General features: G+C 30.2%; 1 protein-coding gene across 4 annotated transcripts in view; it reads left to right on the forward strand.

The window, feature by feature from the left end:
• LOC148278986 (transcription factor Sox-14-like) overlaps positions 1–18823 on the forward strand; it is a 104174-nt gene extending 85351 nt beyond the window's left edge. For 2 of the 4 annotated variants that reach the window (XM_088230607.1, XM_088230605.1), the window contains one exon: positions 16119–18823. In XM_088230607.1, coding sequence (XP_088086733.1) covers positions 16119–16586 — 468 coding nt within the window. In that variant the 3' untranslated portion in view covers positions 16587–18823. The remainder of the gene's footprint in view (positions 1–16118) is intronic. The other 2 variants (XM_088230608.1, XM_088230606.1) reach the window with 1 other exon arrangement.
• Positions 18824–20230: the final 1407 nt, after the last annotated feature.

The following is a 20230-nucleotide window of genomic DNA, read 5'->3' on the forward strand; positions in this document are numbered from 1 at the left end:
GTATTAATTTGGCTTAATTTTATTACAAATCCACATGACTTTTATATAAAGGGATGGCGGCACGCTCCGTAGATAAATACTCAAGAAATTTCACTCTTTTGTTAGCTACCGTCCTTTTCCAGGAATGAGAAAGTAGTGTTGCTAACCCTTGGTGTTGAAATTGTCAAACGTAGTACCTACTTACTAACGGTCCTTTCACTGTGACTTAATTAAATTGATGTAATTAATATGCACGATTATGAGATAAATCTTTTGATGACTTATATGAAGGAAGTCGAAGTCTCAAAATAATTATAACAATAATCTAATCTAACGTTATTAAATTTATCAAATTACTGAAATGGACATAGGCTATTGTGATACAAGTAAATGCAGTTTTTGCTACCATTCGTGTTTGCAATATGGTCATTAAGATGAATGACAATATCTTTAGTTTACAAAGTCTTTGGATATAATTTGCCAAACTCACAGTGAAATTGGTAGAGTTAAATTCAATCAACATCGTGATATCTGGAATCGAAAATTTTAAAATAGGAAAACGTTTATTGACAAAGAAGCATTGCTTTTTTATGAGATAAATTGATAGCAAAGCTCACGGTTTTAAAAACGGTTTCAAATATGTGGAGAAATGTACTTACTATTGTTAATTTTAATTGTGTCTAATTTTACCCATTCAATTCGGTAATCTAAACGTAGTCGGACCATAAGTAATTATTTATATATTTTAACTAACACCACTGATTAACTTGAGTTTAAAGTTTAATACAATATAAACAAATACTTTTGAGATAAAGAATATCTATTAGCTTCCGTCATAGAACCAGAATTATGTCATCAGCGTCGTTTTTTATCTCCTATTATTATCCTCGGTAGCTACCACCGTAACGTGATGTTGCGGAAAACGTCGTTTTTTATCAGAACTACCCCAAACATCTGCTAATTAGTTAAAGTCCCCGGAATGTACAGGGCGGCTTGACGAATCATTTAATAACGAAATCATCGGCCGCGCCACTAACAATGATATTAATTGGTTGCATTCTGAATATTTTCTAAACAGACCGGCAGCCATATAGAGCCGCTGGCGTCGGCGCTAGCAAAGTTCCCTCCCGTTTTGATTCCCGATACAGCGTTATCACAGAACGTGAATGTGCACTTTTTACCCGTACAATACCTTTTCGTGGGGGCCAAAATGTAATTAAAATTTAATCAAGAATTGAATTGTTAAGATTTCAATGAAGACAAAACGCCTTCTGAAGAAGTGGATGCGCCACAAAACGTCTTATTAATTTTGTTACGTTAATATTGAAAGGCGTTTTGCGTGTAACCGATACAGTCTGAGGTTCGTAAGTAATTTGGCTTTCTTTTGTCGGAAAAATAATTTTGCACCACGAATATAATTAAATTTAACGCAACACTTGGCCATAATTTAAACGGAACATTTTTTGTGGGTTCAATAGAATTAAACAGTTTTAACGAAACCATCCAGGCGTCCAGCGAGTTTGTAAGCGAGGCACGTTTAGTTTTTAAAGAGTCAAGTGAATTTCGTGCATCTTCTGTCCATTCTGTGTTCATCTGTTTAACGATTTTAAGCCTTTGCATATTGCTTTCTTCAGACTTAAATCAACAATGGCTTCATCAATATGAATGTCAATACTTCCGGTAAATCGTGGCAAGGAACGGATTCGTTCCGATTTCAAAGACATTATTCATTCTTATTATGATTCCAACCGAGTTTTGAACTAAAATATTGCAAAATAATAGCCTTCTTTGGTACATTTATCTCATTGGAACACTGGCACAAAATGCCAATGGAAATTAGGCTTGTTTTTTTCTTTTTTTTTACACGCCCCATAGGTTTTTACATTTATTATCAATACATTCAAGTGCAGCAGATTACAAAAAAAAAAAAAAAGTTAAAAGTAAGAATAACATAAGAAAAACTAAAAGAAACCATGATAAATAAAAATATAAAAATGTCCCACATAGGTATATGTAAAATATAAAATATACTTAATTATCATCATCATTCCCTTTCAGCACATAATGGTGCATAGGGCACTGCATAGATACGTCAATTGCATGCATCTTTTTTTTGTTACTTGAAGGTAAAATGATCAGTCTTACACTTCAGGTACCATGATATATTATTGTGTGGAAACACCCTTTTAAATGAATGTTTCGTATCAACCATGTCAGGAATATTTTTTTATAGTCACTGGACTGGTACCTGAAGCGTAATACTGATCACCTTACCTTCATATAACAAAATTGATCAAGATACGCTGAGATTGGTGTACCAATCCAGTGTGCCCTATGTTCCATCAGGTGCTGAAAGGAAATAAAGATAATGATGATGATAAATGCATATACACAAATATATATATAAATATATATGTATGTGTATATATATATATATGTGTATATATATATATATATATATATATATATATATATATATATATACGAACACATACACATAAATATATATATTATTGTAGATACCTAAATAAATTAGGAAACACTTAGTAAAATTTAATAAATAAATAATAACATTATGTAATTTTAAACAATTTAGGCACTACGAGTTCGGTGTACTTTATGTTTTAAACAATATTAGTGCGAATTTATTTATTTAAAAAAGTTTGTTTTTGAATGTTTACAAACAACATTCGTTTTTTATGGCCCCCAATCAGATTCTTTCCTTAAATTCCTTATAATTTCTACCCAATTTTTTTTTTTACTGGATTTTCGGCACTTAAATAATATTTACTGGCATTTAATATATTTTCAAAAATCGTATTACTACATAACGTGCACCCCTGTTGGTAAGATGAGCAGAGCTTGAAATTGGCAAAATTACTTCTTTATTTGAAAATTAATTATTTTAAGATTTAACGATCAATCATAAAGTTACATCATCTATTTTACGTTTGTCTGAACCGAACATATCAATCAGATCACGTAAAAGTAAAGTTCAACGTTAACTTAACTTTAAAACTTTACTTTTACTGAATTCCATAAATTTTCGACTGTCTTTATTTAATCTACATACGATTTAATACTCAAATTAAGCAATAGCAAAACATTGCCGGGTTCAGCTCGCATAATATAAAATAAAGTAAACCACTCTATTTTCATTTAAAATTTCTGTCTAAACTAAGTCAACTTGTTTTTTTTTTTTAATATCGGTATTGAGTTTCTCCTCGATATAATTAATTGCTAAAGATTTAATCAAAAATTGACACTCTTATATGTACCTATTTACAATTTGATAATATAACTATATACTTGATATTATTGATAATTGTACTTCTTTTATTTAGTTTTTAAAACTAGTTTGCGGCGAATTGCCACCTTCAAATGTTACTTATCACAAGGCAATCTGTGCTGTCTACATTTGTGATATAAGGTCTACCTTCGCTCATTACCAACTTATTATTTGTGACATGGTGAGTGACAGCTCTAAGTGTCATTAATGCATGCCGTATATAATATAATGATAAAGCATGTTGATTCTTATCGATAATGTTCAATAAAGTTCATTAGTAAACACGTTTTTTACAAGTGGAAATAATAGTTTTGGTTTTTTTTTTAAAAGTATAATACATGACTAACTAAAATATATATAATATATATAACTATAATACATGACTGACCCGGAGTGCTTATAATATGATAAAATGTGTTTTTAAAACAATCCTCTTTAATTCTTATTCCGTCATTCTTGAGGTGATGGGTTTGATTCCTTAAGGGTTGACGTGAAATATTGATTTGTTTGTAAAGGTAGTTTAAACTGCAATAATGTATTGTTCCTGAACTGTCACTTTAAGCGTAAGACTGATTACCTAACTTTCATGTAACAGATTATTGAATTACACAGCATTTTGTTTAAAAATTTAGTGTCATATGCATTACTAGTTGCGGAAACGGAAATGATGATGATGATACTAAAGGTTAAAATAACATCAATGCTAAAAGGTCATAACAGAATACAGATGTAAAAGGCTTTTTTTACAAATTACTTTTTACCAATTGTATAACAGCTAAAAAGTAATAAAATATAAGATACGAGTGCAAAGTTTATAAATCTTATATACATATTATGATACATTACATATGTTTGAAACGTCGCTTTATAAGGTATATTTAATAATAACAAAATAATAATAAAACGACCACAATGCGTAAAACACGTATTATTTTTCTTAATATAATTGGTATTAAATATAATAAAAACAATAGTATTTTCGCAATTCAAAAAAAGCAAAAAATGACCATGATAAAGTACCTACTATTATTTTTTCCGGGCGATTCGAGTAAATTTTCTACAATGGTTTAAAATACGCACATTTTAAATAACCTCAAAACGAAACGTTTCGCGCCTTACGGGACAAATGGTACGTAAAAGTACATTTCTCCACACGCCCGAAACCGTTTTAATGCCCGTGGGCCTTCCTATCGGTTTCACTGGTACAAAAAAAATATGTTTTTTTGTCAATAAACGAAATCACTTATTTCAAATTTTTAATTTCGTATATCGCGGTTTTAATTGAGTTTAACTATATTACTTTCACTGCTGCCTCTTCACCTTATGACCATTTATCCTCATGACCATATTGCAAGTACAAATGGTAGCAAAACCTGTATTTACTTGTGTCACAATACCCTGGATCCATTTTAATAATTTTATAACAAACGACATGTATTACGTTACCGCTCTTTATTTGTACGCAATGTTTATTAACTCTTAAAAGACTGTGATAAATAATCCTTTTGCGCGCGATGGTGTAACATCATGTTACCACTAGTAAAAGAGGGAATATTTTAATAAAAAGTTCAGATTTAAAGAAAAAAACGTGAAAATATACTGTTTTATAATTCATTTTTCATAAAGCCCTGTTATAGCAAAATAAATTAAAACTCATAAGTACTCATATTACGCGCGTGCATCGCCAATCACTGTCATCAACTGACTGAATCTATTTTACACAACAACCACCACAGAGCAGCTTCTCTGTCTTCCTTGTTATGAGTTCTATCTTCATGCTCTCTCTTATACAGATGTGTTGCTGAATTAGCGGACATTAGTTCTTCGCATAGCAAGGATAAAAAAAATATGAACATCCAGCACAGTCATACAAATTTTACTTTTCAAATCCGGTGTGAAAATCTTCATTTGAAGATTACAAAAAATACGAGTACATAATTTTAAAAAATAAGAGAGATATATCAAGTCTTGTTTCCTATGTCGACTAGTGTGACATCACAGACACAAAGGTGACGTTGCGCCAAATGTGAGGCGTTTTTATGCGTTCATTTTTCAAGTTGAAAATTATTAATTAAAATTATTTTTTTAGGTATTGATTGTTACATCATTAAAATTGCAAAAATCCACTCTAAAGATTTAATATATTTTACACGGTATTCCGGTTTTTGAAAATACCTTACAACGTTTAAGACTATTCATCACTTACGCATGAAAATGAAACTCGATCTCTTGGACAAATATGTGAAAAATCAATGTATAACATTGTTACGAATGAAAAAATCAAGCGAGAGTGTAAATCTGAGTCAGCTTTAATTCATAAGATTAAGAAAAGGTCTCTGAGATGGTTTGGTCAAGTAGAACGAATGAACGACGAAATAATGGTAAAATAAGTATATATGGCGAAAATGAACGGCAACGTTAGACGAGGACGACCAAGAAAGACGTGGAATGATCATGTGAACCAAAATCTTAAGTCTGGTCATGTCAAAAGCAGACAGAACCGAAGGGCATGTATGACAAGATGTATGAATGTGGAAGAGGCTAGGATTGTATGCCAGTATAGACGTGTGTGGCGGTCCATCCTCTCTGCCTACCTTTACGGAGAAACGGTGTGATGGTAGTAGTATTTGTTTTTAATGGTGTATTTGAAAGGGGTTTTTATTCACTAGAATATTTTTTTTAAAAGAGGACCTAAGACAGATCATCTTCATGAAACAATCAAGAAACGCTTCAGTTGGTGTACCGACGCATCGCCCTATACACCATTTGGTGCAGTAAAATATTGATGATGATAATGATGAAGTAATTCTATGCCTTTGCGAATCAAACAGAATATTCAATATCAGATTTTATTATCATTGAAAGGCGTTATCCCACCACACGAGCCATTGATATTTTTTGCTCGCTTTTTTCCTTTTCAGAGCTAAAGAATAGAATTCGGTCAAGTAAAGACCTATAAGTTAAGTCTTCTGCCATAATAAATGTCCTCTAGAATCCAGAATTTCATTCCATTATGGGAGGGTCAGCTAATCCTGATTTACTCGTAATAACGCCGGCTAGCGTCTGATCCGGAGGATACGAGAACTGACTAACTTGGCTACCTTACAGTCCCAAGGTTATATCAATATTTCACGCGATTTTGCATACTAGGGTTGCCAACATTTGACAACTATTTTAACCATATCAATATTATAAACTACTTTACACTAAATAATCAAGTATCGTATCTGAATCGGGTTGTGGCCCTGTGGCTAGTGTCTCGGACTCACGGATTAAAGGTCCGTGGTTCGAACTACACTCGGTTACTAACAACCGGTTGATAATGCAACAAAAATCATAAGAACGCAAATGTATTTTTTATTTATTTATTGGTTTTTGATTAAAAATTTTATCAATTATGTTCTTATTATATCCATTATTATTAGATATAATTCACTTGTTAAGTATACCTTTATAAATAAGCTGGTACAGCTTTAAAACCGGTAGGTAGAAAAAATATAAAATAAGTGGTTTATTTTATTTTAAATAAGGAAAACCACTTAACCTATAATTTAAGTATGACCAAGACAAAAAATTATACAACGATTTGATAAAATGTCAATAAATTTTCCCGGTGAATTTGAATTTTAGTAAAATAAATATAAAACAACTTTGTTTTTAACGTTTTATTTTTTCTACCAACCTGTTTCAAAGCCACACAATCTTCTTTATCGAGGTATAATTAACTGACAAATTTTATCCTATTTTATTTTAACAGTTATACTAAATATTAAAAATAAACATATGGAGCTAATAAGTCAAGTCTTTTTGTTATGTTGTTCTTTTAAAGATAGGAGGTGTAGAGAGAGATGGATTCGATATTAAAAACTAGACAAGAGTGGACTAAAGGAAGTAATATTTATCTGGTTATTTATTATTTTCATTCATTTTATTTTATTTCAGCAACGAGCGCTTTCGCCTAAATTGTTTGACAACATTATCAAAATAAATACTGTTTCTTTACAATGAGTTAAGAGACACAAATCCCAACTCCATGATACCATAGTTCAGTGTTGAGTTGTGGTGAATATATGTAAAACACTTTAACATACGTATGATAATATCTAGTTTACAGAACAAAAAGATCATTAAAAAATATCATAAAGAAATATATAGCACATCAAAATATAAAAGCCAAAATCATTCGCAAACGAGTGGAGGCGTATAAAAAAAAAACATATAAAAAGATAAGCAATGAAAAACATTTGAACCATAAGACTTGCAAAACAGCTGATTTTTGTGCAAGAAAAGTTTGTTATTGGACCATCAAAAGCATAAACTACGGAATTTTATCAAGAAATATTAACAAAAAACATAAATATTTTTTAAAGGATGTATTTTTACTGTAGAAGATGTGCTTCTTTTCTTCATATAAACATTCTTTTTTTAATTTATGCTTTTACAATTTTGTATTTTTTTTTTTTAATGCAGAATAATGTTCCCTGTCCCGTGTCAAGGGTAACATTTTACAATAAGCTTAATGAAACATGCCTTAAAAAGTTTATTTTACATAATAAGAAAATAAAAACGTAATAGTTATAAATAACCGTATTATCATCATAAGCATATTAAACTAAAAGAATCATAAAAAATATAATAAATTCATATAGATTTGAAGACAAAATTTCATAATAAGAAAACAAATTTGTACTATATGGCTTGATCCGCTCATCGATCCGTGCGCAATTCACCTCCACTATCCGTTTCTTAATAGCAATTTTATATTATGAGTACTTATGGACAATGGAAGTAGATTGTACACTTTATCCGAGTATTAGGCTTTATCAGGGTGGAGTAATTCCTTACTTTCTCCCTGGATTACAGCACTAGAACGATATTTTTTTCACACACTATAGATATCCACAGTAAAGAAACTTCATGTACTACGAATACCGATAAAAATATATTTAACGAATTTAGAATAATTTATTGTATTTTCGAAATCAATATTGTGTAGAAATGTTTTTATATATAACTTTAAAAAGTTATATATAAAAAAAAAGGTCTGTCGAAAAACGCGACATGTTTGGCATTGATAGTTGTGACTTAAATATTTGTGACGATACTCTATTAAAATTTGAATGGTTTGGGAGAAAGTTGAAAATGAACATGAATCGTGGCGTGGCTAATGAATGCAGTGACCGTTATTGTGCGGGTATTCAAAATTGCAAATTTAAAATTATTTTTTATACTACTAATAAGTAGCAAAAACTTTTTTTTACTGGGCTTTAAAAATTAAAAAAAAATCCCTATAAGCGTGACCGTATCATTTGTTTTTTGTTGTTCGTAAATTGTATTTTAACGAAACTAAGACCGTAAAAAAAATTAAAAATTGCCTTGTTTTTCTGCCGTCATTGGACGTACTGTATTCAAATATAATAATTACTTTACTTAAAAAAAGAAACAACAATCCGACATTTTTTTTTCTGAAACTCTTTTTAAAAAAAAATTTAAGCGGTTTTGTTTTTGGGTGCGAAAATGGGAATTTGAGACCACGATTTTTTCGATTTTAGTTAGACATAATCAATCGTGCAGTTGCGCAGTATTCGGAGAAGTATCTGCAAGAGAGTGACAAAAGCACCATGCTCTAATGCCGATTCATCAAACCGCTCTTTCGAAGCATATTCTTATAAATTTGAAATATAATAATGACATTCACCGTATTTTTTTATTCTTTAAAAAGCTTTTAAAATGCAGTTTTGAATGAAAACAAATACGTATTGTCAAATAAATTATTTACTCACTCATCGCAACCAAAATTGTTACAAACACGACATTTTGTCAACAAAGGGGGTTTAAAAATGAAAACAATAATTTAAAGGCACAAAACATTTAAAATACAAAAATACCTGTTCCATGGCCTTATAAATAAAAGACCTTTTCATTCTCCGATGTTACCGTGCCAAATTAGTTACAGAACCCAAAACGCAAAACATTGTCGCGTTGTGCCACGTTATAATAAACTTAATTGCAACTGACAATAAGATCTGAAGTTGCATTCACGGCTGAATGGACTTGGTTCACCGTATACACGAAAACATGTTCTCTACTATGAAAATTATATTTTTTTATTATTGTCATCACCGTGTGTCGAATCAATACCAGTACAAATTGCACACAATATGCCAAGAAACTTACGTCGGGTGCATTCTGATCTAATGTATTTTACGCAAATGAATTTTTAACATACAAATATCATGTTGTTACATTTTATTTTTTTTTTACAATCAATCCATAGTGATATTTCTTATTTTTTTCTTTTTCCACGTCCACTCCTTAGTAAAGCATGTCTCAAGCAATCTTCGTTAGTAACTTATATTTTAATTTTTTTTATTGTAGAAGATGTGCCTACATATATACACAATAGTCTTAAATTAAAGTCCTGCTAAGTTGTATACATACAACTCGTCAGCAGGTTCTTATAAATTGCTTCGATTATTCATATATATTAGAATATTTTTAGAAAAAAAAATGTACACATATTCTATTTTTCAAACAGAAAACTTAATTTTACTTTGTAAATAAAATTTAAGATAAATGTAAACTTTCCATTGTAATACGAGCCAAGGTCGAGAATCGCAAACGCAGCGTAACAGTTTGTTACACTTCTGTTGTTAAACCAAAAACTAAAAAACGTTTCGGTATGTAATATACTGAAATGGCGTATCTACAGTTGTAGCGCATTATTACTTCTAGAAACATACATTATGTATTTATTCATTTTTTATTCTAAGTTTGCCAGTCTTACTAGGGTCAGTATCCCGTACTAAGACCGGCAAGTGTTTCTTGTTCGTACTTTTATGTATTTTTTTTATTTTTTATTTCGTTTACACCAGAATACTTTTTTTGTTACGTAAAACTGATTGATGAATTGTTTTTGATAAAACAAATTTTAAACAACATTGTTTTTGACCACTTATTTTTTCTACCGACCACTTTCAAAGCTACACAAACTTCTTTATCTGGTTATAATTACTTTATGAATCATATCGTATTTTACTTTATTAGATGTTACATCAAAACAGGAGTTAATAAGTCATTTTTATCATATTGCTCTTTTAAATAATAGATGTTCTTCTAAAATAAATTTTAGGTATTTTTTTTTGCTAAACTTTTTGTCTTCTTTTAACAGTAACGAGTTCCATTAATTACTTTTTTTTTTTTTTTTTGAATTTTATAATAAAGATAAGTTACAAATACATAATACTACAAAATACTGATTTATTATTTATGTAAAACATTTTTTTTATCTCTTATTAAATACATTTTATATTCTTAGGTTAACCTTTTCTTTTATTTCTTTCTTATTTTATTTACGTTGAAATTCTCGATTTACTTTGTTTTATATTTTATCTTGTTTTGATTAAATTTATGAGCACACACTATTTATATATGTGTTTATTTTTTTCTAATATTTAAAATATATTCAAGTAAATTGCCATTCTTTAATTTTAATTGTATTATTTTACTCTATTTCTTTAAACCATTTTTTAAGTTTATTATTTTAAACGTATACAGTATTATGTCTGTGCTCTTTTTATTTGATTATTAATTAAAACTAATGTCTGAGCACTCGATGACAAACTATTATTGAATAGTTATCCAGACAAAATATATTTTAATACTTTGTTTTCTTAATAATGTATTAATATTGCCACGATTACAAAAACACAAAAAAAGTAACAAAGACATTGCGAGTATGGGTATTTTTTTTTATTACTTTCGATAAAAGCTACTAGAAGAATTCGGTAGATATTATAAAAAATAATATCCGTCAATATTAAAAGGCAAATGTTTGTCAATAAAAATAAAAAATAATTCAACCAAAAGTAAATAGAAATAATAACAGTTTTGGAGCTGTGAAAAATGAGTATATTAGTATTTGTAAAATTTAACTATAAACTTTTTTTAAGTCAACTTTTCGTAAAGAAACTTAGCTTTATATGTGTTTTTTTATAAAATAACAATGTTTTGCTCATGTAATGTTCGTTTATTATTATCCACCAATGCACAAAGGCAATGTGACAACTCATATACCGTTAGAACTCCATTGTCCTCTTGGTTGTGATTTATAATACCCGGTCAATAATCGTAAACTTCCATAGTACTCTAAATACAAAGTGGATGAAAACATTCAAGAAATATTATAAAATAAAATAAACTTTTTGCCATAAATCATTCCATAACCGAGAACGTCCGGATCTCTGCGTTTACACTACGTTAGTAAATATCTGTATATAACCACTTACCGACTTTTCTATGTCTACTGGTTTTGAAACGTACCCGTCTCTTCGTCAGAACACTAATTACACTGACATGGAAATCCTACGCCTTCAACATAGTTGGTTTTATATTTTTGTGCAACTCCGTCCATGTTGAAGGTGCACAGTGGAATTTGCCTGCTAGTATAATCAGTGTCCTGACGAAGGGGCGGGAACGTTTCGAAACCGGAAGACATAGAAAAGTCGGTAAGTAGTTATATACAATCACAATTAAGTTAATGCCTTAAATATCAATAGGATACTTAATCCATGTCCGCTAGCGACGAAATCTTTCCAGGCCTCTGTGTCTGCGGCCAACTCTCGTGTGTTTTCCCAAATCAGGTCCGCGTCCCGTAGTTCATACGAGAACTGCCGACGAACTGTAAACCGTAGGCGTCCAGAACAGCGAGAACCCGATGCTTTATATAGGACATGGCCCAATCAGCTATATCGAATTCGCTCGGTGACATTTGCCATCGAGGGTTGCTGAGTTAATTGTCTTATTTCTACATTCCTTACGAAGTCAAACTACTGCACATCCAGTATTCACTACTTCACAGTATTGAGGCACCTGTTCTACAAATGCTAAAATTGCTGTTTTAGGCCTTAGTGAGGTGTCACGATTTCACGAGAATAGATGCTGTACAGGCATTGTATTGACGGCATTTAGTTTTAACTTAGTTAACATCTGATTTTCAGGTAGTTTTATACCATTTGATGTGGTGCCTGCTAATCTTAGCTGCACTCGCAGCTCTTCTTGAATGCTGCCATTTTCCGTTACATCCACTCCCAGGTGTTTCAAATTCTCGACCCTTTTGATGACTTGGCCTGACAACGTTAGAGGATGTTGGGCATCAAGGCACAGAAAAAAACAGTTGTATTTTTTACATAACATTGTTTTTTAAAGTAATACTTGCGGAGTACTTGTTTAGTCGATTAACAATGACTTGAAGTCCCCTGGCTGAATCATCAATAATGATGCATTAATAAAAAATCATATTTATTGAGCAAAATTATGAATGATACACATTGAGAAAAGGGATAACTTAAACTGGCCAACGATAGGTCAAAAGCCCTGTAAATGTTTACATATTTATTTTTAAAAAAAACCTTGTCGCGGTTTAGATAGTGGTCTCTAGTATTATTTATTAACTCTTTATAGCACCATGAGACAATTATGTTACAAACCATTTTTGCGATTACAAAATCCAAAATGAACACCTAAGTTCATTTTAAATTATTGTTAAATTACAGTTACGCAACATTCAATGCAATTAAAGTACATTTTCTCATAAACAGATGATTACATGATTATGTTAGTGGCTAGAAAGTTAATTTGGGATTCACTCGCCTAAAACTAACAGGGACGTGAATTTAAAAAATTTAAAAGATTAAAATATTCGTGCTATTGATTATGTATTTTGCGCTTTGTTAAAATACGCAAAACAATTTTTAAATGTATATCATATTTCTTTGACAATTGAGAATACTTTAATTGTAACACAACGTGATTCAAATGTCGCACTCCAATTTTATTCCGTTTTTTCGTTTTATTATGAAAATCAAAACACCTTTTCTTTTTTTTGTGTTAAAGAAATTGAGTTATAAAGGGATATCTTTACAATAAGTATATTTAATGTGAAAAATATGTAATGTATACAGGTACTGTATTATTTTATCAAACAATAAAAATGACGAAAATAAAAATACAATTGAAAAAACAATCGCCAAAAAACGACTGTCAAGAATCTACTTTAATTGCTCATGTAATATGTTTTCAAAACATCCTGAAATACCTTTTCCGGTCACCGTCTATTTGGAGATCCGCTGTTTACGTAGGTATTTAAAACATTGTTCGAGTTTAAAAGTCTTCAAAATAAATGGAAATAATACCCACGTGTTTTCATTCATTTTTTACAATGAACCCCTTTGCAAAAGAATCCGCCTTCAATAATTGAAATAAAAAATCGTTACACGCTGCCTTATTTAGGGAGTGGCGCCTTACTTTTTGTAATCTAACGTAAAAGTATAAACCATATCCGTCCAAGGCTTATATTGTGCTCTGAAAGCGCGGGAAAAGACGTCAGAGCATTGGCTTTATCGTCTCTTATGCCTATTTTCAGGTTACATAAATAACATTATGATTCATGGGTGTGGGGGCATGGAGTAGGGTTGAAATCGTATATAATGAATTTATAAGGGAGGAATACAGATAACAGGGTTTTTATTTTAAATGTTTTCTATTATTTTCTTTATATTATTAATAAACTTCGTCCTATTTTTTCGTCACGCCATATTAAATAAAACGATCCACTTTTCATATCCATTTTACAACGGTAGACGACATTAAAAATATTTCTCTGTATTAAAATAAAATTGTACTTAAATTCACTGGTCCAGTATGAAAAATTAACAGCCTTTTGCCTATTGGTAAATTACTCATTGTATTAATTAAAATACTGCATTGTGGGGTTGTCTATTACTGTCCAATAAAATAATTAAAAGTTTTTCACTCAAAATTATGAACAAATTATTTATTTTCCTAAGTATATTTTTTTAACACTTTGTATCCCGGAGTCGTGTAAACACGTGATTATATGACCACGCGTTGTGTCCCGGTCCCGTGTTTTCACGCGATTTATCAGCTGTTCAAATAAATATGAGAAGTTAAAATTGATTTAATCCAGTATTTTATAATTATGACACGTTTAAGAAACCCTTTACAAAGCAGGAAATTTCACAAAAATGGGCCGGGCACAGGGTAAATTCTATGTGTATTTGGCCGGTTCTCAAAGTGTTAATTTACTTAAAATATATATTTTTAAATTTTAATAAAATGCAATATGTTTAGGTATTCAAAAGACTGATTACCTTACCAAAAACAAAAATTCCTATAAAGATACGCTGCAACTGAAGTACCAATGGTTCACTGGGCTCGAATAGGAAAATAATGATGATGATGATTTAAACATTTCATTAACAATATGTTTAGTTTGTCCAATTGTTTTTAGACTTGCAAATTCCCTTCTCAAGGATATTATCCATCTCTGTTCTAATATGTTGAGATCAAAACCAAAATATTTAAAAAATACATTTAAAATCAATTATTTGCAAATCTACATTATGTAAAAGCATACAATATATCTTATCGAATCTGTATTTCGATATTCATACTTAGGGCAAATAACTTTAATTAATACTGTAGATCATTGTTAAATAACATGGTAACGATATAAATATTATTATAAAAGTTTTTTTATAAAATATACTGGAATTTTTACGGACCAGTAGATTAAGCTTCTAGATCTTAGAAAATCAAACTTTTTCAATGATCATTTTATATCATTTTTGTGTTAACCCTATAGTAGTGAGGAGCCGAGATTACTTCGACCTGTATACAATATATTATGAACTTTATTGGGAATTTCGTTTGGATGACAATGCCTGTCAACCTATTGATGACAATGAAATCAGATTACGTTCGCTCGCTTTATTCTCTATTTTTTCTGATCAGGAAAATAATATTTGAGTTTTGGATCGGACGTACAAGACAACTTGTTCCCCTTTCACCGCTAAAATATGATTTCGTTAACTGTATTACTAAATCTTAGGTTTAATAAATCATCGTTGGTCAATATTCCTTACTCTAATATTAAATATGGTATAAACTTTTTAAAATCGGAAATTAATGTGATTAAAACATATTTTCCCAGCAGATATAGGTATTAAAACACAGGAGTTGACTTTTTTTTCATTTATAAATTTAAATTGCAAAAATTCTCGCAAGAAACTATTTTATACGTGAATAAAACACATAAGTCCATTTTTGTTTTTTGAAATTATCTCATTTGATTCAAAAGTAAGGATGTTTAAGAAATTGCATAATCACAAAATTATGTTTTCTGAAAATTTCGTTCAATCTAACTCCCGTGGTTTATCCTTTAAGGCAGTGGTTCCTAAAAGGTGCTCCCGGAACTCTGGGGTTGCGTGAAAGGGTAACTGGGGTTTTAGAAATTTGGGCGTATTATAAATAAAACTTATTTTAAAAAAAAAGTTATTTTTATTAGATTTTTAATTCTAAAAAGTCTTTACTAGTCAAGTTGAACATAACAACATGCAAAGAATATGGTCTCGTGGGTCTTAAAAATGTAGTTTTAGACAATTTACTTTTTTATTATCGAGAGGGGGTTCCGCGAAAAAAGGTTAATAAATTAGTATTCATAGCAAAAAAAATGAAGAACCGCCGCTTTAAGGTCTCGAATTGTTTCCAAGTTATAAAAAAATACTATCGAATATTTTGTAACCGTCATTAAAATATTTTTTGACTCATATTTTCTAAAGTGAAACTGTGAACGAGCTTTTTTTAAGTTGAAATATGAAAACTTTAACTTTTTTTACAATAAAATATTTGAAAATATTCGTACACAACAAATAAACTCTTAACTTATTAGAAGTTTAACACCAAACAATCTGTTACTCGTGTTATCACGAAACACCGATAGTAACAATGAAAAGTTCTACCAAAAATTAACTGCGCTAATTAATCTTAGTTTTCCTATTATCCACAGGTGGTGTCTACCATGGACGCGATGTCCAAGTATTCCTTGGAAGCTGAGAAGTACCGAGGAGCGTACGGCATGTACCCAGAACCATCTAGGGGCTACCTGGACTCCACACTCTCCAAAGCGTACATGTACATGGAGCAACAAAGCCCCAGGGCATATCCTATGGATATCAGTAAGATGTATTCGGAGGCGTCCGCAGCAGCAGCTGCTGGAGCAGCTCCGTCTAATTCTCCGAGATCCACGGCTGACTCTCCGGAGCTGACTCCCAGAGGACCGAATAACGCCGACGGAGGGAGCTCAGCGTCTTCTGCGTCCACGGCGTCTCCGGGCGCTCTTCCAGCGTACTACTCGGCAGGCGCTGGTCTTCTGCCCGTTCCTCAGTACGGGCAGCACTACCCGACCACAGCACAGTCCTCGGGAGAGTTCAGGAGACCCCTGACGGTAATCTTCTGACCAGATTCCCTATAGCATAACGCCGAAAAGGCGAACGCTGTCTCGCCTAGCTTTTGGGACTCGATGACCAAAGGTCTAAAGTATCCAGCCATTTGAAACAAGTATTTGACGGATTAGAGTAATTTCTAGCATTTTCTGTTAATCGGGGTGATATCGATATTACAACTATTGATCGTTATTACCTGATGTATATAATATGTATTAATAATGTATGTAACTAAGACGCTACAGATTTGTACAGTAATTTACGAGTAGGTATATATTGGATTCAAAAAATTCTCTATTCAACACGTGTCTCTATTTATCTGAGATGCCAAAATTATTACTTAAATAAATTTTTTAAAAACCTTTTCAGAATCTTGTCAACATAATATTATACCCATATTTTTGGGTCATCATGCGTTACATTTGTAATTACAATTAGAAATATGCAATATAACGATATTGCTTTTTGAAATGTTTATTTCATTCTTTAAAATACTATATAAGATATATTATTGTTATATAAGACATAATATTGTAATTGTAACGCATTCACACCACCGCACCCATGAAAACCTAATATTACTTTTTTATTTTAAATACTGATCGGTCATAAGCATCATCTGAGGCCGCAAATTAAAAGTTATTTGTGATTAAATACAACGAATATGTATACATTACTACGCTTAAAGGATTTTTTTCTATCCCATTATTGAGACCATACTGATGACTGATGGCATCATTAGTTTTACAGTTTTCACTAATTTCATAACAACCATTCGTATTTGCCTATTAAAATTTTTGACCCGGTTCAAACCGTCGATGTTTTTCTTTTATTTAAAAAATATTCTTCTTCTTCTTTTTTTTCTTTAGCCTTATTCTCTCCACTGCTGGATAAACGCCTCTTCTAAACGTCTTCATTCCTTCCTATCATCCGCTTTCATCATCCACGTTTTACTGGCTATAGAGACAATGTCGTCGACCCATCTTTTCTGTAGCGTAAAATATTACGTATCATTATTTGGTACATGATTATTCTTCCTATAATTACGAAAAAATATACGATTGTTCGTGTCTGAAATAAAAATTCAATCAAAAACATAATGGTATAATTTATTTTTTAAATCAACGAACAAAGAAAATTTCTTTTTCTAAATTATAAATAATTATATCTCGTGTTCATAAATTTCCGATATTTTAAAGTAATTTTTATTTGAAAGCTACTAGAACCTACGTAATATTATTGAACATGTCGAACATTAAAAAAAAATTAGTTATATTACTTTTTAGTGTACGCATTGAATAACTTATAAACTACATTGATTACGATGCAATGAAATCAATATATAACTGTCAAATTACAGAACGTTTATATTTATTTTATTTTAAAAGTCGTACGAATGTTAAATATATAATTTGCATAAAATGTAAACTTTTTTAGTTTTAAAGTCAGTTCCTATAAACAAAAACCAGAAGTTTTACATATTTTAATCAAAGTTTATACTAAACGTTCATTTATTTTAATTTTTAAGGAATGCCCATATGATAGAACACAATTTTAATTTTTATCGTTATTTAATACTTCTGTGATGTAAAAATGTAAATAGGTCGTATTTCTTAGCATTATTTAAGTATCTCAATATTATGCATAGCCTTTATTATATTAATTTTCGTATGATAGGTAATATCATACTGCTACATTTAGTTAGTAAGTTTATCAGTGAGATTTATTGATTATTCCGATAGTTCAAATTATCACTGTCGTTAGTAGAAAATTTATAATTAAGATCCATGTACATATATAACTAGAAATATATATAGGTATGTACTTGAATAAATTAATTACATATTACTGTCATTGCATTATTGCTACCTGTGAATTTGGGTTTCATTTAATTTTGTGTAGCTATAAATCGTTAAATATTCAAAAATTCTCTTTCCATAAATGATTGTTAACATGTCTTATTAAAAAATCCAATTTTAATTAGTTTTTAAATATTCAAGTATTGTCATTAAAATCTCTATCGATTTTTGTGTGCATTCATTTTCCTAATAGTTTCTTTGCAGTAAAAAAGCGACTACGGTTTGTTAAAAACAAATTGGCAGTGATAATAATAAAAATTCTTTGACGAATGTTCTATTGTATATGCAAATAATTGGCTTTCATCTTTTAGTATTATAAATAGAATGTGAAATTGTTTTTATTTGTAGCGTTATCTTAAATCAAATAAATGTTATTTTATAAAATGTCAAAAGGCGTTTTTATTTGTATGTGGTCCTAATATGTCTTATTTGTCATGAGCACTAAAATGTTTTTAAATGTATTACAATCAGTGTTTCTCTAATAGTTTTTTTTTAAATTAATAGTTTCGGTAAGGTAATGGATAAGATTAAATGAAAATATATATTGGAACAACAAGAATTGCGCTGATTAATTTTAGTCGATTTGGAGTTTATAGTTTTTATATTGGGTTAAATGAGAATATTATTTAAAAATTATTTACGATTCGTACAATTCATGCATAATTTCAATCAGGTATATTGTGTAAAAATCAAATTCTTCTGAACCGTTAAATTTGAGAAAATACATGCCTAGTAAATGAGAACATGTATAATATAATTTGAATTATTTTTTTGTTTAATAGGTTTATTAGTAATAATTTTTTTGCGTAATTTTTTTAAAAAGATAAAATAATTTTTAAAATAAAAAATATGTACAAAGTGAAAATTTATACTGTACTATGAAAATAGGAAGGGATATAAATAATTTTTATAATCAAACCAAAAGAAGAATTAAAATAAAATACTTTGCTCTAAACCACTTATTTTTTATTTAATTACCGATTGATTTAGCTACAAACTACTCTAATTCTACCTTAGTAAAGGGGCACGCGTAGCTCCGAAACCGGTCGGTAATCAAATACATAGTGAGTGCTTACAAAAAAGTGTTTTTATTCTAATAATTATTTAAAAACTTCATCTTCATCATAATTCATCATTCCGCACCCGGTGGGGCATAGGGCACTGATGGTGATAAGTCTTATGCTTCAGGTGCTAGTCTAGGAGTAATGAAATATTGCGTTTTGAACAATCTTTTAAATCAATATTTCATTTCTACCCTAGTAGGAATTAAATCCATGAACTCCCTCAAGAATAATAGATAAACGCACCAACTCTACACGATGAGGTGGATTTGTCTCCACTCGATTTCTTTATTCGGATTTTTTACCTGAGAGCAGCCATCGAGTTGAAAACACTCGTTCGGGATTCTTGTTCTATAAAATCGAAAATTGATATCTAACTGTATTTTTCATCTGCTTAGACACAGAAAAAAGTTATGGCAATAACACAATATCAATTATAAACATTCAAAATAATGGGGAGGATTATTTTCGGAAAATGAAATATAAAAATAAACACAAATTTTTAACTTACAAAACCAAATTCTTAACTTATTAGGTATCTACAGAAAAAAACAACACGGCATTTTTGCATATTGGTCAATTTTATCTATGTTAATCACTTTTTAATATTATTTGTCAATTGTATTTTTCATTGAATTTTTAGTTTTATAATTTAAATATCAATATCAAGGCACATTCCGTTACATTCACCTGTATTTTTTTATTTTTTTCATATAAGTTCCTTTTCGCATAACAATA

The sequence above is a fragment of the Micrasema longulum genome, unplaced genomic scaffold, assembly GCF_059751315.1.
Source record: "Micrasema longulum isolate JH-2025_06_02 unplaced genomic scaffold, ASM5975131v1 h1tg000798l, whole genome shotgun sequence".
Classification (NCBI taxonomy): domain Eukaryota; kingdom Metazoa; phylum Arthropoda; class Insecta; order Trichoptera; family Brachycentridae; genus Micrasema; species Micrasema longulum.